General features: G+C 43.5%; 1 protein-coding gene across 1 annotated transcript; it reads left to right on the forward strand.

The window, feature by feature from the left end:
- The first annotated feature begins 194 nt into the window (after window positions 1–194).
- On the forward strand, window positions 195–21,141 carry COG7 (component of oligomeric golgi complex 7). The gene is made up of 17 exons (XM_056336820.1): window positions 195–459; window positions 1,014–1,162; window positions 1,679–1,795; window positions 1,982–2,150; window positions 4,047–4,129; window positions 4,909–5,031; window positions 6,905–7,103; window positions 9,064–9,191; window positions 9,772–9,926; window positions 11,083–11,199; window positions 11,728–11,793; window positions 12,537–12,723; window positions 13,707–13,847; window positions 14,305–14,388; window positions 16,338–16,452; window positions 18,729–18,872; window positions 20,334–21,141. The coding sequence occupies exons 1-17, from the start codon at window positions 294–296 to the stop codon at window positions 20,498–20,500; spliced, it is 2,310 nt and encodes a 769-aa protein (XP_056192795.1). The 5' UTR covers window positions 195–293; the 3' UTR covers window positions 20,501–21,141.
- Window positions 21,142–22,014: the final 873 nt, after the last annotated feature.

The raw sequence follows: 22,014 nt of genomic DNA on the forward strand, positions 1-22,014 counted from the left end.
CCACTCCGGCCCCGGCGCTTGGCCCGGTGCGGGGCTGCCTCATGGGGCCCGCCCGCGCGTTCCCCTCCGCAGTCCCGCCGAGCCTCGCGTTCCCGGCCTCGGCGCCGGTGCCGCCGGGGGAGTCCGCGGCCTCGGGCCCGCCACCGCCGCCAGGGCGCGCCACCACCGCCAGGGCGCGCCACCGCCGCCAGGGCCCGCCCCGCGGTACGGCGGCCGGCAGGGGCCCGGCGGTGCGGTTCCCGGTGCGCGGCGCGGCCGGCCTGTCCCCCGGGCCCTGAGGCGAGACGGCAGCCATGGATTTCTCCAGGTTCCTGTCGGATGACTTTGAGGTGAAGAGCTGGGTGAACGCGGCCTTCCGGGCCGTGCAGCAGGAAGCCCCCGGCAAGGTGGACGCGCACGCCGCCACCCTGGTGATGAAGTTGCAGCTCTTCATCCAGGAGGTCAACAACGCCGTGGAAGGTGGGGCGGGCGGGGGGGGCTGTGCTGGCTGGTAAACGTGCGGGGCTGGGCCCGGTGTGGGGCCTGGGGCTCCCCGCTGCCGCTGCGGTGCTGCCCGCCCGCGCCTGGAGCCGCCGCGGCCTGGCAGGCTGCCCGGGTGCTGAGGAGCCGCTGCTCCTGCCGGGGGAGGTTGAGATGGGATATTGGGAGAAATTCCTTCCCCGCAAGGGTTGTGCAGCCCTGGAACAGGCTGCCCAGGGGGTGCTGGAGTCACCGCCCCTGGGGTGTTCAAACAACAAGCAGGTGTGGCGCTTAGGGACATGGTTAGTGGTGGCTTGGCAGCGCTGGGTTAAGGATTGGACTTGATCTTGAAGGTCTTTTCCAACCGAAACGATTCTATGAAAGAGTGCATATTTAAACTTTAAAGATACATCTCAAGTTTTCCTGATTGTTTTGCTTCGTTTGTGGGTTTTTTCCCCCCAAGTATTGAAGATCATACAAGACTATTGAAAAAAAACCTTTTTCCTGTGAGGGCTCTCGGGCCCTCCTCATTGTGCTGCTTGGTGTTTCTGCAGAAACAAGCCATCAGGCTCTCCAGAACATGCCCAGAGTCCTCCGGGAAGTGGAGGTCTTGAAACAGGAGGCAACATTCCTGAAGGAGCAAATGATCCTTGTTAAAGAAGATATAAAGAAATTTGAAGAAGATACAGCTCAGTCAATGCAGGTGGGTTCTTGTCTGCCATAGTGTTTATCTGCAACTTGTGAAATTCTAAAGTTCCCAGAGTTGTTCATATTAAACAACCTTGTGAACTCTAAGATAGACAAGACCACTTGTTTTAACACTGAAAGTAGAAAAGTGGATGTCATAACAGAGCAGTGCAGTCTGCATTTCCTGAGGAACAGCTGATCCTGTTTCAGTTCAGACAGAGCTGCTGTTACCTGACTGAGGACACTGGTTTCTGCCAAGATTTCTGCCTTTTGTTAGCTGGGATGCATAGCATTTTTCAGACAAAGTGGGTATTGGAAGTGCATATCCAGAAGTGAAACTAACTTTTTGTTGTCTGACTTTGGAAGTTGATTTAACATCTCTAGCTCTTTCAGCCAGCTCATTCCTCCTTGTAACAGCATGATCTTTTCACACATTTTTTTAAACCCAAGCTAAAAATAACTCCTTAATGTAAGTATGTACAGCAGTCATCTTTTCTTTGAATGGGTAACATTATTTTTTTTTTTTCTTCAGGTCCTGGTAGAGATTGACCGAGTGAAGTCTAGAATGCAGTTGGCTGCCGAGTCTCTTCAGGAAGCAGACAAATGGAGCACATTAAGTGCAGATATTGAAGAGACTCTTAAAACACAGGTACATACCACATTATTCTTTGTGATTGGTCTTTCTGCCTTCAGCTTTCCAGGGAAACTGCATTTAAATGTAGGTTTTTGAAGTGACTCTAAAACATGTACCTGTTTGTAAAATGTCTTTATGAAACTGGTATTAATGCTTTTTAAGGTCATGTTTGGTAATGGGGTTGCCTTTCCCTGGTGACAGGATGTGTCTGTGATTTCGGCCAAACTAACAAGTATGCAGAGCAGCCTGGCTATGCTTGTGGACACACCAGATTACTCAGAGAAGTGCGTGCATCTTGAGGCCCTGAAGAACCGACTAGAGGCCATGGCTAGCCCTCAGATTGTTGCTGCTTTTAACTCCCAGTCTGTAGGTCAGTAACTCATTTATTGTCGTTGCAGAGTTTATTGTCTTTTTAAAAGTAAAATGTTTTTTGGTGGGCAGTTGATGTCCAGAAAGCTTCTAGCACTGGGCTGTGTGCTTTTTCTGGAGGAGCCAGATGCTGTGAAATGTTAGGTGCTCTGCAGATGCCTGCAATCCAGTGCATCTTCAATTTTGTTGCAGTTTGGTGTACCTGTGGCCACTGTGGGAATTAAGGAGAATATGAGCTGCTCTTCTAGGCCATGTAGATGGGTGAAATGGAGATGCTGAGGCAGGGCTGCCCTGCTTGTCATAGTTAAGTTATGCCACAGATGCTCTCCAAGTGGGAAGTGCTATTCTAGTAAGCAAAAGGCCTCTAGTTTTGCGTTACCACAGTGCTGCTGGGCATTTCTGTTACAGCTTGGTGTTGTAATCAAAAAAAAAGATTTGTTTGGAAACATTGTGAAGCCTTACTGCCTTGTAAAGGCTGTTTTATAAACTCTTCTTTAGAAAACTCGACTTTTTGGACTGTTCTTTGTGTTCTTCCTTCCCTCTCCTACTGTCACAGCACTTCTGAGAAATACTTGTTCTGGTTGTTGTCTTTCATCTGTGTGCACCCAGAGGTCCCAGTGAGGATCTGGGCTGTGGTGCTTTTGCTGCAGAGCGCTCTGGAGTTCTTGTCTATGTAAAGGCAAAGCATAGCAATGCATGGCTGCAGACAGCCAGAGGGAACGGAGGAGGGAGGAAACTCTGTGTGCTGTGCTTCTAACAAATGTGCTTAATCCCATGTGCAGATCTCGCTGTTCTATCTCCTGTTCTTCTGGCTTTCCTTCTCTGCACAGCTTCCTGTCTTTCTTGGTCTGTGCTCATCACCTTCACAGTAGGTCCCATGCCTTTTTTCTGCTGTTGCAGTGCATTGCCCTTTACAGAGAAATTCAAGGCAAGACAGAGGATGATGTTCTGGAATATTTTCTCTGCTTAGGATGAAAGTAAATTGAATATTTATATCCTCTTTCTCTTCTCCACCAAAGAAAACATATGGGTGCAAGAAAGCTGCTGGTGGCAGGTCTGCTGGTATAAGGTCCTTTATTTGGGCATACTGTTCAGAAGGAATCACTTCAAGCACTGTTGCATTCTCTTCCAAAATCTGATCTGGGCGTGTGGAGACACAAGCTTTTTTTCCTGTTGAAGAGGGTTTTCTGTTTTCTGTGGAGTCATGGTTTTTTTTCCTGAAGTCTAGCTCCTACAACTGTAATACAAGTCTGTAAACATATCCCCAGACAGCCTGTATTCAGTGACCTCCACAGATGAAGAGTACTTCAGGTTACTTAGTGTTCTAGTTTCTCTGTGTTCCAGGTCCTGTTTGAAAAACCAGGTCTCATTACTAATTTCTCTGACCCCAGATATATTTGTGGACAGAACTGTAGTCATCTGCCTTACAGTACACAACAGGCTTTTGAGGAGCTTGGATTTCAAAGCTTTGTGTAAGAGCTAACTGTGCCATTAGTCAGTCTCAAGGCAGCTAGCTTAGGTATCAGTTCGAGCAGTGGTGAAAGCAAAGCTGAGGACTTTGTGACATATGTTCTAGTTTTGTAGGCAGTGGCTTGTTTCTGGGAAAATAATGATTTCCTTCTAGGAGATGCTTTGATTTTGTCTGTAATACTAGATACATTTGCTGATTAAGAAGTTAAACTTAAGTTAAATTAATTCCTCATGTCTGCTACCTGTTCTTGTTTTAGCATGTGTTTTAGGCAGTTCCGCTCTTACTTGAGTAGGCAAGCAAACAAAAGGTGTAATTGTGTCTTTCTGTACAGGCTGTTGCGCGTACTCCTTGGAAGAAGAGTTCTCTTGGTCAGCTCTGAGAGCTTTGAGACTGACTGTTAACTGCCTGTTACTTTGTTTTGTTTAGATCAGGCAAAAACGTTTGTTAAAGTCTTCACTGAAATTGATCGGATGCCCCAGCTTCTTGCTTATTATTATAAATGTCACAAGGTAAGTATCTCGATATTTTAATATGGAGGAATAAAATGCAAATTTACATTCTTGCTTGTCTTGGGCTGCAGGGGGAGCTGCTACTTCACGTATTGTACCTTCCTGTTTGAAGGAGGATGGAACGTGTTCTTTTCCATGTTTCATTCTCTTGACTTCTCAGCTGGCTCTTAACAGCTTTGGTTACTCCCCATGTTTCAAGAGTAATTCTCCATTCAGCACTTTGTGTGCCTTCCTATGGTAGACATAGGATATGTGGTTCTGCTTGATTTCTCTGTGCCTTATAGTTTTGGTTTGCTTTGCTTGGATGTGCTATGTCATTAATAACTTTATTGCTGCAACTTGCCAGCTGCAGACTTCTGTAAACTCTTTTCAGGTAAGATTAAAAGTTGGAATTCCAGACAGTTCTGTAGCCATAACCTGATCCTCAAATTTCTTTCAGGACTGTGACTTTTGAGGATTAAGTTCAAGGCTGGGGCTTGCCAAGTATTTCAACTATTATGTGGGGGTATCAGTTACAGTCTCATTTTATGAGTAAAATACCAATGTTAATTAAATCTTTGAATCAACTAAGAAGCCTCTAGCTTCATGCTGAAAATCTTTTCCTTCAGTGGTGCTGAATTATAGCAAAATGTTATGCTGAAATCTGGAGAGAGGAGCGAGGGTGGGCATTGCAGTTTAGCAAAGGTGCTTTCCATGGGAAGTTCTTGGTTTGAAATAACAAAAGCTAGATCTGTGGGCTGTCAGTTCACCTCTTAGAATGGTTCTCATTACTCCTGCAGGTGCAGCTGGTGGCAGTGTGGCAGGATCTCTGCCAAAGTGACTTAAGCTTAAATCGCCAGTTGACTGAACTGTATGACACACTTCTTGGGACCTGGCACTCACAACTTCAGTGGGCAACACAGGTGCAGTAGCTGTTTAATATTGGTGCAGTTATGGGAGAGGATGAGATTGAGCGTGTGCTCTTAAGTCTTATAAACCACAGAATAGTTCATCGGTGCTCACTCTTTGAGTTATACGCTGTGCCTTAATGCAAGACAGGAGTTGGAACATACTTTCTGCTTGTTGTCCAGCTCTTGCAGAGAAGATTTGATTTCTGGTGTTCTACCAACAGCAAGGTTGCTATGTTATTGACATTAAAGCTGCTCTATCACTTTCATCTGTATCTTAAGTTAAAACTAATTTGTTGGTGTTGCAAATTTGTTCTGTTGCAAGACATTTGAAATGCCTGAATTACTTTGTCACTTGGCCTGGAGGAAGCCCTCAAGGTCATGTTGGACTGATTCATGTCACTCTGTGCAAGAAATCTGAGGGCTTCTGCTATCATCTTTTGGGTCTGTGTACTTGCTTTTCCTGCCAAGAATAATGTAGGATCCAAAGTTATTGTCCTGTAGTGAAATGAAGAAATGAGTTTACATTGTTGAGGCTGGAAGAGTTTTTCATCCATGAAGGGTAAAAGATTCTTATCTTCCTGTTACGAAGGCTGGTGCAAGTGCTAGGCCTGTACTGCAAAGGAGCTCAATGTTTTCTTGAATTGTATTTTTTCTGCCTAATGGTTCGATGTGAATTACAGGTCAGATGTCAGCTTACATTTTGGCAGATGTTCTTTGAACTGGGGATTATGAGAGACAAATGGCACATGGGGCAAAGCTCGTGTCACTCAATCTCTTGTGTTGCTTCTGCTTTCTGAAGAACCCTTCAACCTTTTTTTGTGGTGATCCCAGTTCTCAAAGCAAATGAGTGAGAACAGCTGAAAAGTCACACTAAAAGGCTGTAATGCATTTTATGCTAGTGGAATTGAGGGTGGTGCGTGTAAATAAAACTTCTCAGCTGATTACAGTTGTTCTAGCCTTTCCAGTACTGATTTCTGCCTATCTGACTAGTAATTTGGCTCATGATACAGTACTGTTTCTTGATATTTTACTGATATGTGTTTTTTCCCAACACACCTGTGTAAACTGAGTGCTCTGTTTTCAAATGCCCTTCAAATGCCAAGTGGTTTTTCAAAATACTGTAGTGCCTGTGTTCTGCTGAATTCTGGTTTTGACCTATACCTGTCTTCTCATTTCTTGGTTGCTTTATTCAAAGTACAGTTTCAGTGGTAAATATGTATTGACTCAGACTTTTGTAATGAGGCTGTCCCGTGTGCTAGGTTGGTGAGGTTCTTGCAGTCTTAGCAGACCTCTTTTGGTTTTTTTACCCCTTGTGAGGTTTTTCAAATTTGCTTTTGTTCCCTTTTGCTTGGGAGCTCATGTCATCTGAGGACTCTGTGATCTGTTAGTGCACAAAATGTCATCTTCTTGATCTGTGTATTACTGTCTTTCACCAATAGGTAATTGAGTGTGAAAAAGTCCAGGCCAGGCTGCTGCTGCTTTCTCTCCCAACTATTTATTCCCTGGTTATGGCAGCCTGCCTCTCTGCTGACAGCATTTGCAAACCTGTCTGTTCTGCCTTTTTTCCCCTCTGTTTCAGGAGCCGCAGGTCTCTGTGGCCGGGGCATAAGGGAGACTACAGTGGGCATGATTGCTCCTGGGAAGCGGTGCCGCTTGCATGAAGGCTGCTGCTGCCAGCCAAGCAGCAGCACTTGTTCAGGAGGGCTGAAGAAGGTATCAGCCCCTGGACAGACAGGTCCTGCTCAGTTTGGAGTGGGACAGTCTGTGATTGTCCCTAATGAGACAGTGACATGTGGTTTGTACCTTGTGGGGCTCACTGAAAGCTGTCTGCTGCTCTGCTCTCTGAAATAATGTGCTTTAGCTAGTAGTTTTTCTGCTGCTACAGGTTTTCAAGAACCCCCATGAAATTGTGACTGTATTGTTGATTCAAACTCTGGGAGCGTTGGTGCCTTCCATCCCTGTCTGCCTCAACACTGCCATGGAGAGAACAGGCCAAGAACCCAAGCTGAATAAGCTGCTGGAGCTCTATGATGCCACCATCCACTTCGCGAAAGGGCTGGAAGCAGCAATGCTGCCAAACCTGAGTAAGGCTCTTGCCCTGAATATTGTCATTCTGTTCTGTCAACTCCTTTGTAAAGTTCTATGGTTGGATTTTGTTTAGTTTTACATGGAGGGAGGGCTTACCTCTTCTACAGTGTTGACCAGGTATGTGGCATTTGTACCTTGGTGTGTGTATATATGTATATATCTTACACCAAAGATATGGTACGATCCTGGATGACTTTACTGAAGCAGACCTGTTCTGAGCATGCTTGCTGTCTAAGATAAATAGTATTTAGTACTTACCCTTTTACAAGCATTACTATTTCTTCTGTCTAAGAGGGATTAAATTTTATTTTGTAGTTTTTCTGTTGCTACTGCCTTATGTTTTAATTAAGTGAAACTGCAGGGCCAGATATAATCTCTGAACCGTTGGTAGTTTATTGCCTAGCAGCATCCTTGGTGTTTGATTCAAAGTCTAACCCATGCTTTCCTTATTCTGTGATGTTTGTTTTCTCATTTTGGTCATGACTTGGATAATTCCCACAAACCACAAAGCAGTGAGGTGCTGTGTTTACACAGGTTTGTGCCTGGCTTGAACTGTTGGCTATTTATAGTTCTTTACTAATCTGGCAGGGCCCCTTCAAAGACGGGGTATGGGAAAATCCTAAAATAAGCTAATGGAGCATTCCTAATGCTGTGTTTCCTGTGTTTGATTCCTTGTAACATTGTCTTGAGCTATTTAAACCCAGATTTTTACTTGATCATGTAAATTATGATTACTGGGCAATTTCAGGGAGTATGACTGTCACTGTGTCTGGTTTCGTTGTCTTTGTGATTGTGTACTCGTCAGTCATTTTCTGTCCTTGGCTTAGCTTAATTTGTGGTTTGTAATGGGAAATTATTAAAAAGGACTTGGAAAATCATGTCAAATTCTAGAAGATAATGGAATAGGAAGACAGATGCTGAACTGTTACCTGAGCGAGTTTAAAAAAAAAAAAACAAACAACTTTATTTCCATCTCTTTTGCTGGGGGGTAAGATGCTTGGGAAGAGAAATATCTCAAGAATGGAAAAGTCAGGTGACTTAGCAGAGCAGAGTCAAACCAGTTCCTACATATTTGTATGTGAGGGGAGGGTTCAGTTATGATTCATAGGATAATTCAGGTTGGAAGGGACCTTGGGTGATGATCTAGTCCAACTTTCTGCTCCAAGCAACATCCGCTATGAGGTCAGACCGTGTTACTTGGAGTATTGTCCAGTGCGATCTTGAAAACGTCCGAGCATGGAGGCTTTGGACAACCTGCTCTATTGCTTGTCTGTCCTTAGGGCGTAGAAGTTTTTTTCTTGTATCCAGGACTCAAGGTAATTATGGTTTACTGCTAGTGTGAGTTTGGCAAAGTACCACGGTAACAGCTGGTGTCCATTTCTGATGCAAGAAATAATCATTTGGACCTGGTTTTTGTTTGGGTTTGCAGCTCCCTGCTCAACAGAAGGCACTGAAATGCTAAGTTCATGGTTCATGTTCAGCTCTGGTTGTTGAACACCATGAAGCAGTATGTTCAGCAATGCTGAGTGAATTGAGTTAGTGTTAATTATTTTAAGTATGAACCAGGCTTTCTGATAAATGAGGATTGCCTGTGTTTTAAGTTGTGGGAGTAATGTGTTTCACTTCTCAAATCATTTCAATACTTTCCTTCTACTGTAGGTTGGAGTGATTAATAGATTTTTGTCACCAGGCTGTTCTGGAGCAGTGAGTGATAATTTTCTTGACACATTTGTTGAGGCAGAACATCTTGGTTTTAGGAAGCAGGTAGAGATAATAACCTCATTTTAAAATAAAAATAAAATAAAATCTGTGCAGTTGAAACTTAAAGTTGTTGGGTAACATTCCAAGCCTGCGTAGGCAGCATGCTCTAATTGAAGAGCTCCTGCACATTGCTTGAAACAAGGTTTTTAGTAGCATGTTTGTCTATTTATAGACTAAACATCTGATTCTTTGTAGAGGAGCAGAACCTGGTAAAAGTGATGGAACTGGTGGAAACAGTGTATGGTCCATACAAGCCCTATCAACTTGAGTATGGAGACCTGGAAGAAGAAAACCTTCTCATTCAGATCAGTGCAGTGCCCTTGGTAATGTAGCAGTCTTTGTTCAACTATGCAGGGAGGGGCTTGAAGCTTCTAGTAAATACAAGGGTCTTCGTCATAATTATTGCTGTCTTTCCCACCCTAATTTTTTGGTAGTGTTTCCTGTTTGCAGTATATTTTTTAATGTTAAGTAAGTTTTGTTTAAGAAATAAAGTTAATTTCAGCAGCACTGTCAGGTTGGAGGTAACTGTTTTGTTCTCCTTCACGCAGTAACCGGCACTGCGTGGATCTGCTAGAGAAAGACTTTACCAAAATATTACTATTAACCAAGACCCTCCTTCAGGTTCAATAGAATTTATTAAGAACAGAATCTGGGGGAGGAAAGTCCTTTTTGTAGAAAATTCTGTTGTTGGCATAACTGTTTTTCCTTGAAGACCTGGTAAATGTGGGATTTGGTAGCCTGACTTTTATTAACAGTCACTGTAGGAGGGTGGAAGCAACCGGTGTTCTCCCTTCAGTGTTTCACGAGACTGGAGGATACTGAGAGAACAGTATGTTACCCAAGATGTCTTCAGTGCCTGGACACTCTGAAAGAAGTGTCAAGCTCAATTCTGTTGCTTTTTAGGAGCATTGGGAAGTAATTGACTGTGTCCAGGAACTGAACCATTCAGTCAGCAAACTCTTCATGCTGGCTTCTGGAGCCATCGACAACTGCATCAAACTCACTGATGGACTGGGAGTGTGTGGGCTCCTTAAGGCCCTGAAAGCTCTCTTTGCAAAGTAAGGTGCTTTTAGTTACACTGCTGCATTTATTCCAAGGGTGTAGCAAGGATTCAGTTTGTGGCCGAGGACTTTGTAGTTTATGAAAAATGGCTGAGAGCGGAAAGTATCCATGATAGTAATGTGAATCATCTGATATCCCCTCCTACCACTTCATTCAGGCAGTGACTGTTTCTTAGGGGAAAAATACAGGCTTTTTGTGGCTAAATTGAAGACTTTTCTCAGCTGTTTTCTATTCTGATTGGGCTGAATTTTCATTTTTAATAAATATTTTTGGAGGGGAAAACGTTTCCCAAAACAGAATAAATCAAAGGCAAATTAGGCTGGTGAAAGTAGGTCTCAGTGGGGCAAGTGACCTCACATTCACGATCTGCTTGTAAGTGTGAGATACTCTAGTGAGTGAGGTTCACTGTAAGTTCTTGTCTTAAAATATCACTAACAGCCCACTTAGATAGTATTCCAGTACTGATTACTTCAGTGTTTTTTCCTGATACTGAAAAAGCTGCTCACAGTGTATAAATCAAGCTGTTACCTTGCTGCCCTGTGGGGAAGAGGAAAGCACACTTCTCTGATCTCACCTTCTTTATAGGCAATTACATAGCCGTGTGCATGCCTCCAGCTTATGGGCTTTCTTTTTTTTAAAAAATGGGGTGTGTGGAAAACAAAATGTTCTCCTTTTTATCCATGTTCTCATCTGGGGAGTAGCTGAGAAAACAAATTCATGAGATTGTTGTCATTGTGTTCCTGGACTAAGGGCCAAGTGATGTTGGAGTAGCAGTAGCCTTATAAACTTTTTCTGGTCTTTCCTAGGAAATGTGATTAGTGTAGTGGTAACACAAATGCCTTACACCCTCTCATATGAGTGGAGAGTTCTTGGTAACCCATATGCAGCAAACTGAAGTAGCCGCACAGTATCTGTTACCCTGAGTTTCTCTCTGTCTTCTAATGTGCCTTGACTGGGCTGTGGCTGATCAGTTCTTCACGTTCATGTGTTTGGACTGGACAACAGTGTCTCTTCTGAACTCCTTTTAATATTTCTGGTTCTTACTTGGCCCTTGTAGAGGACTGAATGAGCAAGTGCAGGCCATGCAGTTATTTTGCTCTCCAGCCTATTCTCTTATGCTGGTGCTGATCTCTCCTCTGTTTCTTATTACAGGTATACATCTGACTTCACAAATACATTGCAGTCTATACGAAAGAAATGTAAACTGGATGATGTTTTATCAGATTCCCTTTTCCAGGAGGACTGGACTGCGTTCCAAAACTCTGTTCGGTAAAAGGGGTTTGTTTTGGTTATTTTTTGCCAGGCTCAGAACTGATTTTTGTATCAAAGTTGAAAGGGAATTACTTGGGGTCAGTTTACACAAGTTCTTAGTGCAGAATGCAGGCCTATGCTCACATAGCTGCAGTGCTATGCAGTGAACGTTAGTGTTAGTGACTGGGTTTCAGGTTGCTGCTGGCACAGTAAGTGCTGTGAGGCTCCCCACCCTGTCTGGAGCAAGGCTGCATGTCGTATCACTTGAAATATCAGCAGCTCTTAGAATTTTTCCCACTGACACTGAGCTGGCCTTAGCCATGACACCAAGAAGTAGCATATGGATGAGGCTGTTGGGCAAAGATGCAGTATGTCATCAAATGGATGCAGAGTTAATAGCCAAAATAACTTTTGACAGATGTGTGTCCTGTTTGGTTACTGCATTTTATAATTATTTGACATGTGTTTGCAGTGGGTTGTCTAGGGGGGTGTCTGGCATTACCTGCCTCAAATCTCACAACGTGTTTTTGTCTTGTCCTTTTCCAGGATAATTACTACTTGTGGTGAGCTCCTTCATCAGTGTGGAGACTTTGAGCAGCAACTGGCCAACAGGTAAGCATTGCTGAACTTAAGTCATGAGCTGTCAGCATAGGTATGAAGTTGAAAGAAAACAACCTCCAAGGTGCTTTCCTTGTGTAGACCAAGGACGAAAAGCAGAGCCACTGTGATTTCCCCCACTTCCCCTCCCCATCTTTTGAAATGTCAGAGATGGGTCACAGACTTCCACTCGGTTGTGTGGCCTGAGACAGTCACAGAAATCCTTTTTCTTGGATACCTAGCTGGCCATCAAAGGAACTGCCAGACTGGGGTCTTTTCCACCAGATCAAACTGGCAAGATTCTCAACCCCCTTGTGAGATGTGGCATGAATCATTTGCTGAAGTGAATCTCGATGTGCCTTAACTGATCAATTCCTTGTAATCTGAGGAGTGTCAAGCCCAGGCAGCACATGGATCATTTGTTGCTTGTAGGCAGCGCATTGTTTAGCCTCTTGTACGTTAGTCTGACTCGAGTGCCTGTGCTTTGTATAGGACCCAGTGGCCTGCAGTGCACCAGAGACTGGGTGTCTTCCATTTGCTAGACATTCTGAGAGTGCAGTCCTCTCTGTTTCAGCTCAATATTTTTGCAGGTTTTGAGTTGCGCAGTAGATGTGAGAGTTGGCTGTAACTAGTGTCTGCCACCAACAAATACTCTTCTTTGAAGTAGTGAAAGGTAGTGTTGGTCGTTGGACCAACATGAGAACAACAGTGCTGATTTCAGAGGATTTTGCTGGTGACTTCTGTGTACTTGTTTTCAGGATTTTCTCAACTGCTGGGAAGTATCTCTCGGACTCCTACAGCCCTTGTAGTTTTTCTGGCTTTCAGGATACCAGTTCTGCAGAAAAGAAGAGCTCCTTAAAGAATCCCTGGCAGGAATATAATTATCTTTTGAAGGAGAATCCATCTGAGTATGCCAGCCTTATGGAAACGCTTTACACTCTAAAGGTAGCTTTGGTGCCTGGAAGAGCCTGCTTGTATCACAGGACGCTGTTGGGCCCGCATTTGGTAGATGAGAGCTGGATTCCCCCTACAGCCTGATTACTTTTCATCCTGAGCTGCAGCCTTCTAATGGGCTGTGTTCCAAGTCTTCCACAGAGACACCGATCTGTAGGGAGGTGAAATGTCCAACCCGAGGAAGTCTGGACTCATTCTATCTCTCCCCAGATCTGGCTGTGTTTTGTGAATGTGCCCTTACCAGTTCAGGTGAGGGAGAATTTGTCACAGAAAGCATTGGGAAGGTTGTATTGGAGCCACCTCAAATGCTGGAGCCCGCGTACTGGCTTCTCAAGACTTTCTTTGCCACTTATGCTCTGCTGCCATATCCATTCCAAAATATAATTCTGCAAGTTCATTCATGCATGTGTCTGTGAACAGTGTAGAATGACTAGTTATCTTCTCGTTTATCAAAGTTATGTTTGCCATCGTTGGTCACATGTAGCAGTGAAGTCAAGGTTATGAGTCTTTTACTTCCTCAAAATGTTTTGATTTCTTTTGCACTTAATTTACTTGCAAATTGGGCAGCTCTGCCTTCAGTGTTCTATGTTTGACTTTAAAACCTTAGCTGAATAGTCAAGTTCCATAGGTACTCTTCATGTAAAACTTTTGCTTGATTCCATGCAGGGAATCGGTTGATTGACCCCTTTGCATAAAAGGCAGTTTGCCATCTCTGCAAGTGTCTCAGTATCTAGCCTACACTGGTGCCTGGCATGGCTGGAATGTGATGCTATTCTTTGTTCCACATTTCGGGGAGTAGTGTGCAGTTTCTGTCTTGAATAAATGGTTAGAATAAGGAAACAAGCTGTGCCATTGCAGAGGAAAGCTCTTGATTGCCTAATAAAGACTTCTTTAAGAATGTTAACACAGCTTCTCTGTGGTCAGTTTCATGACTTCTGTATGTAAACATTTTTCCATCTCTGTGTGTGTGTTAGGAAAAAGGTACAAGTAACCACAACCTGTTGTCTTCATCGCGATCTGCCTTAAGCCGCCTCAACCAGCTGGCGCACCACTTGGCTTTTGATTCTGTTTTTCTTCGCATCAAACAACAACTTTTACTTGTTTCGAAGATGGAGGTGAGTAATAGGTACTTTGATCTGATCTGAACTGCAACGTTTACCTGTGGGATACCTTAGGGTGGAGCACCGCTCCATGTTGCTTACCTTTCTCCTTTTCAGGATGTTTCCCTCTGGTATCATGTTTCTTCCATGAGCTACAGTCAGTAGAAAAGTTTACCTCCTTTCATCCACAGCATTCACAAGAGGCAGCTGTGTTTGCAAGCTCTGGTGTTTGAGATGCTGCTTTTCTAACCTGTGTGAGCATGTATTTCCCACAGGAAGCTGTGTGGAAAGGGTGTGTATGTTTTGGGCCTGAGGGAGGATGAGGGAAGCAGTTGCCGCACCATCTGTGTTCTGCTTTCTGGAAGTCTGTGGGTAGTCACAGTTCATGTTGCTGAGTGACCCCTTCCTAGAGTACCGATAGACTTCATGCTCCAGAAAGTCATAGATTCATTCTGCACTTATTGTCTTACAGAGCTGGAATTCTGGTGGCATTGGTGAGACCCTGACAGATGACCTGCCAAACTTCAGCTTGACTCCTCTGGAATATATCAGCAATGTAAGAGCTTGCAGGGATAGTTACTGAAAGCCCAGTGCTGGGGCAATCTCTGAGTTTCCCCAATTTCTTGTAAAATCATAGTATTAGTTAAAATTTTATAGGATGGTGATCGATGCTCTTGCTGGTTCAGCCATTATCATATGAGTTGTGCCATTCTTTGTAGCTTTTATATAAAATCCTTGTCAAGGTCTGGAACAGCAAAAGAACATTGGGAGCACAAGGAATGGTTCTTCTCTGCTGAACTGCCCTGTGTACAGTGTTAACTCCTGCAATGGGGCGGGGAATGCCAGCTGGGGAATACTGAATGTATATTCATAACGCAGCTCATGTAGCAGAGGAGTTCCTGCAATGTGTATTGGAGTGATTTAATCATACTACGAAGTCAGATTGAGCTTTTACCCTTCTAATCCCCATGTGACTCCCTGGTTTCTCTTTCTGATGGAATAACAATGAAACCTTTCTGGCAGTGGGGTGTCTGAGTGGAAAAGGAAAGTGAGCTGTTCATTCCTTCTGACTAGGCACTCCTCAGTTCGGTGCTGCTGAACAGTGTTCACATTGCTTTCCCATTCTCCTGGTTGGCGTTTCAAGCCACTGCCAAATTTGCAGTTCAGATATTAATGTTAGCGGCTATTATTAATCTGAATACAAAGTATAATTTGATAAGCAAGTTTTTTTATGTTACTGTCATTCTGTGCATCACACAGGGAGCAGATTTTTCAAGGACAGGCTGCAACCAAAAGCTTTTGCTATTGTATTTTCTTCTGGCTTATGGCCTACAAACTGTTATACTGTGCTTCTGAAAAAAAAAAGAAATGTATAGAAATGGATAGTCAGTCAACTTGTGGGACAGTTTTATTATGGGTAGTTTGAATTTAGCTATCTGAGAGGCTTTTATGATGTTTAGAAAGCTCACGGGCGGTGTATAAGGTAAAAATTCAAGGGAAGGTTTCTACTGAATTCTAAGTAGCTTTCTGATTAACACAGTTCACTAAGGAAGACATGCATGGTTGGTAAGAGGCTGTATCTGCTCACCTGCCACTTTAACTGAAAGTTAAAACTGAGATGTATATGGTTGTTACTTGATGCTGTAAGGAATCAAAGGGATTTTCTGCATGTCCAAAGGCAAAGAGGAACTTCATAAAATTTCAGATACAAAGCATTTGGGTTTTGACATCTTTTCAGATCTACCCTTTATCCTGCTGTTGAGTGATAGGTGGGCCAAGACTGAACCAAGGCTTTCTCTTGGGTAGTCTTCAAATAACACTGCTGCATTGTGCAGTAAAATTGAAAACTAAAAAAGCTAAAGTAGAGTTTAGAAACAAACTGATGTGGCATATGCTGTGTAGAAGAAAAGGCACGTGATGTGAGCTCAGGAAAAAGCTAGTAACAAGCATGCCTCATAACGGGGAGGCAGGGTACTCTGAACTGTATCTGTGCCTAGGACTAGTCTCTGTAGCGCAGATAATAATTTATAAACAAAGTAGTATTTGTTGTATGCCTGAAGTTACGTAGCTTATGTGTGTGTGAATTTGGGAGTGTGGTCCCTTTTTGGGAGAGAGATGTTTCTGTAGTTCATTATTATATTGTCACTTGAATATGTGTTTCTTCTTCAGTGGTTTTGCTTGGTTCAGTCTCTTAGATTCTGTTCTAGAAAACAAATTGGCAGGAACATTCCAGAGATCAAAGATTTGCTTTGTAGCAAATTCTCTGTGCAGGTTTTTCTTACCATGATTGTTTCAATGACTGGTTCTCTGACCTTGTGAAAAATCATTTCTTGTACTAAGTGTAATGATGAGCAAGAGCTAATTTGTTTCTGAGCTAATGTGGGTTGCTGTCAAGCTCAGCTTTCTGCTTTCGGGTGTGGATTACTGTAGTTGACTCTTTTTTCTCTAGTGAAGTACTTGCTTCACATTTGTTCAGTGACTCAGCTCTTTGTGCTTTTATTCTAGATTGGGCAATATATTATGTCGCTTCCTCTCCACCTTGAGCCATTTGTTGCTCAAGAGGATTCTGCATTGGAACTGGCATTACATGCTGGAAAACTGCCTTACCCCCCAGAACAAGGTAGGATAAAACCAAAGACTTGAGAGTGTCTGGGGGAAAGCTGTCACATTTTGACACATGGCTGTGATGTGTTACGGTAACAAAGCTGTTTGAGATCCATTTCCTATTGACTACTCATGCTGTTTCTTCCAAGAATCTCTTAGTAATACCAGGAGTGAGTAAAACTCTTTGGGGTTTGTTCAAACCAGAGGCTGGGTCTATTTAAGTTTAACGTTCATTGAAACTGTGGTTTGGGGTGCAGGGTCTGAAGTATTACTGTTTCTGAGTTGGAGCAGTATTAAGTATCTTAGGTGCAGGGAGTGAGCAGGAGGTACCTGGGTCAGTTCCCAGACTTTGAAGGGAACTGTTGAACCAGCCTGAAAGACTTCTTAAGTTAGCTTTTGTGACTTCTGCTCTTTGTCAGCGTGTCCATTGGAGTGCAGTTTATGGAGTGGCTTGGGCTCTCAAACAGCTCGCTTAAGGGGCATCTTGCTCCAGCTTTGCACTCCCGCACTCTCCTTTGTGCTGGTTCCACAGTATGGCTGTTTCTATTCATTAATCCCACAGAAAAATATTCACTTTTTCTGGCCTAGTTTCTCTCAAAAATGGGTCAAAGTGATTTAAATCAACTTCCTAAGAGGTCTGCTATGCAACAGAGCCAGCAGGAGCGCACAGCAAGGAACAGGCAAAGAGGAGGCTTGTGACCATGTTTAGAAGTTATGAGTTGTTAGGTTGGCTGACCCCCTCATGTAATGTCCCCGTCTACTGAAGAAAATGACTGTGCATCAGTGATCATACAGTGTATTCTAATCCCCAGATGGTTCTAAACTGGGATTCGTGAAACAACTGCGGCCTGGAACTAACCTAGTATGAAGTTTTCCAGCTTCAGACCCTAGTGAAATCTGGAGAGTATGTCCTGTAAACTTAATTTTACACTAATCACTTGTGGTGTAAAATATGCAGTCCTCCATGGCCTTGCTGAGAACCATAGCCCCTTAATTTGTTGCTAGGAAAAGAGTAGCCCCTGAGCTCCTTTCTTCAGGGATAGATTATTTGTTCTCTAAGCATGATAGTAATGCTGTTTACTTGTAAACAACCTTTTCCTCTACCTTTTTTTCACTGTAAATCCAGGAAGAAGTACTGTTACACCCTGTGTGACATGCTGACCTATGCCAATCTGTTACAAAGTTTAGGAGCCCATGGTCAGAAATTAGTCTTCTATCTGTCTTGTTTTGGACAGGTTTTGCATCGTTGGAAATGGTCTTTTCTTAAGGGTTGGACCACGTGTTCCAGTCTCCATAGTCAGGTTCTTTCTCAGTAGGGGCACAATTCTGAAGTGCTGACTGTTTAATTTAAATTTGTTTTTCATCCTGTACTAACACCAGCTGAAATTTAGTAGAGTCCCACCGCTACTACCAGTTCCATTTGGGTCCTTAGTGATTACATACCAGCCACAATGGTTATACCCCCAGTTCTGAAGGAGTTGCAGTGGGTGCTATGGGTGGCTGCTGTCTGGGACAGCTATGGCCCAGGTGCCTCTTCAAAATGTTTTCCACAGAACACATGAAAGAGTTCTTTCTGCATGTTGTTCCTTAATTTCTTGCAGCCAGCTGAGTTTTGGCTAACATTCTTTATTCAGGTGGCTGTCCTTACCTGTTGTGCCATTAATTGTGCTGCAGTTAAAAACAGTAGCTAACGCTTCCCAGCAGGCTGGCAGCGCACCGTGGTTTGCTGTGGTTAATCTCTTCTTGGTGTTTATTTCCACTGACAGTCAAGGAAGCATAGAGCTTGGTATTTATAGTCTTCCTGTACCCTTCTGAGAATACGCTCTTTAGGTTTTTGCATTACTTATTTTGTCATCTTAAAGCATTTACGTGTTCAATAGCTCATTAATTTTCAAAACAGTCATGAACACAGAATGCCTTCAGGGCTTGAAAAAAACCCCTGTGAGTCCTTGTCATTGCAGTAGTTTGTAAACTACTCCTGGAAGATGATCCTATAGAACGTGCCAGGCAGTGCCCCTGATCCCTGTCTGATCGCCCGTCAGCCTGTCAGAAATTACTTACCTGGAGAAGTAATGAGGAAAGTGTTTTGGGTCGTGAGCTAGCTTTCCATGTTGTATAGTATCCGGGAGGCTATGTAACTGCTTTGTTTACTCCAAAACCAGATGATAAACCCTGAATACCTTAATGTCCCATTGAAAAAAAAGTTAACCATTTATGAATTACATTTTGTTACAAACCCAGCAAATGCAGTTGAATGAGACTGCTGACAGCTAACGAGAATTTTCTGTCCAGGAGATGAACTGCCTGAGCTGGACAACATGGCTGACTACTGGCTAGGCTCCATTGCCAGAGCTACGATGCAAACGTACTGTGAAGTCATCCTGCAAATACCGGAGCTCACCATGCATTCAACAAAGCAGCTTGCCACAGACATCGGTAAGCTCGATGCGCACGTCGCCCTAAGAACTGTTGCCATAACACGTGGGCTGCTCTGTCATTACATTAGATTTGAAGAAACTGCAGTGTGCGTTTCTCCTTTAATCATGAGCGCGTTGATCTGATGCCCAGCATGGTGGAGTGGTTCACAGCTTCTCTTTTGCAAAGCGTTCTGTCAGATCCCTCTTCGAGGGAGGGGTGATTTTCCAGTAGGTGCTCCTGCTTCTTCACTGCTCAGTGTTTCTGACTGTGGAAGTCAAAGTCCTTTTCAGCTGAGAAGATTCCCTTGCAAGTGAGTCTTAGCAAGAAAGATCTATATGTAATCTTTCCAAGCATGGCACTGCTCTTTCCCTTCTCATCAGAGTGCCATGTTCTGCCAGTATATGCTGCACAGAGGGTACACGCCATGTGCCAAGCCTGTTGGGGAGCGCACCAGTGGATTACAAAGGGGACAGCTGGTTGATTTCTTCCATCCACTTGATAACTGAGGTAGGGGAGATCAGCTAAGGGACTTCTAAGTAATTGTGGAGCACTTGACCAGCATCCTTTTTCACAAAATCTTTAGGATCAGCTCCCCTGCCATGGCTGACTTACTGTCCTGCTGCTCTGAAGGTGCGAGGTGACTAAAATTACTTTTAATATGGAGCAATTTTCAGCAGCAGAATAGGAGGTAGTTGGCATATGTTCATCTCTGCCTTCTCCCATGCCATTCAGAGTGACTGAGGGAGGTGTTGGGGAAGGCGTTTCTGCAGGATATGAAGGAGATGGATTTTTCTTATCCGAAGCTGATGAAAGTGTTGCCAAGAGACCACTACGGCTATTGTAGACACCAGTTAGTTCTTTTCCTGCTCTAAATTGTGGATCCTTCCCCATGGCCAAGCTAAAAAATAAGGGTAGATGGTGTCTCCTCAGCTCACCAGAAAGTGTGCTTGGATGCCAGTGAACTCAGCCTGGATTTTTTTAATACTTTTTTTTTGGCACTGCTTAAAAACAAACCAGTAGATTAGAGGCTAGTTGCTTGGCATTCCTCCCTGCCATCCTTAATTCCCAACTGACTTCGAATCAGTGAGCTGGAACTCCCTCCTGCTTGACAGCCACTTGCCTCTGCAGAACTTCCCAGCTTTGTTGCAAGCTCTTTGCCTTTGAAAATGTGATTATGATCCTTTGTCTGTGACCTTGGTGACTGACCACCCTGAGGGTGTTGTGTGCAGATACTGAAACGTGGCAGAATGTGTCTGAGTCCTCTGAACAAAACAGACGGTTGTCTGATCTAGTGTACAGGAAGACAAAAATACTAAAAATATACACCTGTCAGTACAGTTCGATTCCAAACACGCTGCTGTGTGGTTTTGAGCTACCGGTGACAGGATTCTAGCTGCCGTGAAGAGCGAAGGATAACTTTCATTTATTTGCACAGTGTCTGTTACCTGTTTAAATACATGTTTATCTTTAATCTTACAGATTATCTAATAAATGTGATGGATGCCCTTGGCCTTCAGCCATCAAGAACACTGCAAAATATTGTAACTCTGTTGAAAGCAAAGCCAGAGGACTACCGTCAAGCTGCAAAAAGTATGCCCCGCAGAATGGCCAGCAGCATCGCTGCGATGAGGGGCCTGGAGTGTTAGCTGTAATGTCCCTGCTGCTGACAGTGTTCAAGGGCTGAACTTTTTGGGTAGTTTTTTATTTCCCTATAAACTTTGAAAGGACAGTGAAAATATTTCTGGGAAACAGGGGAACTTATTTGAGTAACTTTTAATAACAGTCTGTGTCTAGGAAAAGCTTGCTCCATTTTTCCATCCTTAGCAATAAGGAAGGACGTCCTATGGCCAAATTTACCAAAAACTATCTGGATGACCTTGAGTAGGCTGAGCAGTGCTGGCTTCTGACTAGAAATGTTCTGCTGTTTGCTGGAGAGTACATGCTTCACAGCGGTGAGATGACTGGCTTTTTCGGAAAATTTAATCAATTCTGAATCTAAAATTATGGGGTAGGTGCAACAAAGATCAACTGATTGGAAGCTCTTCTACCTGGAGGCAATCATCATTGCTCAAGACTGTCATTATTTACAAAGTCAAGAAGACCTTCTCGTTAGTTAGTAGATTAGGCATGATCAAGCTCAACCCTGAGAATAAAACCAGTTTTGTAGGTTGTTCCTTGTGCGTTTAATGTATTCTACTGAATGCTGCTATGAAGTTTATAAGAAATTAATGAAAGTGTTGCTTTCTTGTAAAATTTATTAAAGCTTTGTATATAGATTTTTTACAAAGCAACTAAGTATTCTTTCTTAGGAGGAAACTGGACAGAAAACAATGGGGTTTCAAAACTGGAGTGCCAGTTGTGTGAGACTGCTGGATAAAACCTCATGCAAACTCTTCTGTTTCAGAGGTGGCAAAACATCTTTCTTCCCCTTATCTGTACCTACTTCCACAGTTTTCTCCTTTTTACCGTCAGATGCCTTGGAGGAATAATTCTTCTCCTGGTGTCCGCGTCTTTGTCTCTTCCTTAACTTGGTTCAGGCTGCCTCTAACCAGCATTTAGCCTGGTCCACAGATCTTTCTGCTCTCTTTGCTTTTTGGCTGGTTTTTGGGTTTGTTTTTTTTTCCCGTGACAGCCTCTGTCTTTTGTACAGGTGTCATTTTTTGTCCCTGTCATGCTGCATTTGCGGCTGTCCTTTTGGGACTCATTAGCCTGATGTGTTCGTCGCTGGGTAACTGTGTGCTTAGCTGCTGGAGCTGCCGGAGCTGCCGCTCTTCTGGGCAGCCCATGTCTGGTTTTGTTACACCAACATCTTTTCTGTGTTTTGTAGCACACATGTAACGTGCCGATAAAGGATATTTTACCAGTGGTATGGGTTTTTGAGTGAAGTTGGATTTCTTTGCTGTTATCAGCTGGACTTTGGTGATGTTTTACTGCCAAAACTGCAGTTTGGGGGAGGGGTGAGGAGAGCAGAGGTGTTTTATAAACAGGTTTTGGTTTTTCTGAATTTTGTTGCCCAAAAAAATTTTCAGAGTAAGGAAGTAAAATGTGTTTTCTGGGTGACTTTTTTTTTTCTTGGTAAGATTTTCAGTTAGATGTTTTCTCTTTTGTTTCAGAGTATGAAAAGTCTATTAGAGAAATCCCCAAATGAATTGGAAATTTG

Source organism: Falco biarmicus, chromosome 4 (genome assembly GCF_023638135.1).
Source record: "Falco biarmicus isolate bFalBia1 chromosome 4, bFalBia1.pri, whole genome shotgun sequence".
Classification (NCBI taxonomy): Eukaryota; Metazoa; Chordata; class Aves; order Falconiformes; family Falconidae; genus Falco; species Falco biarmicus.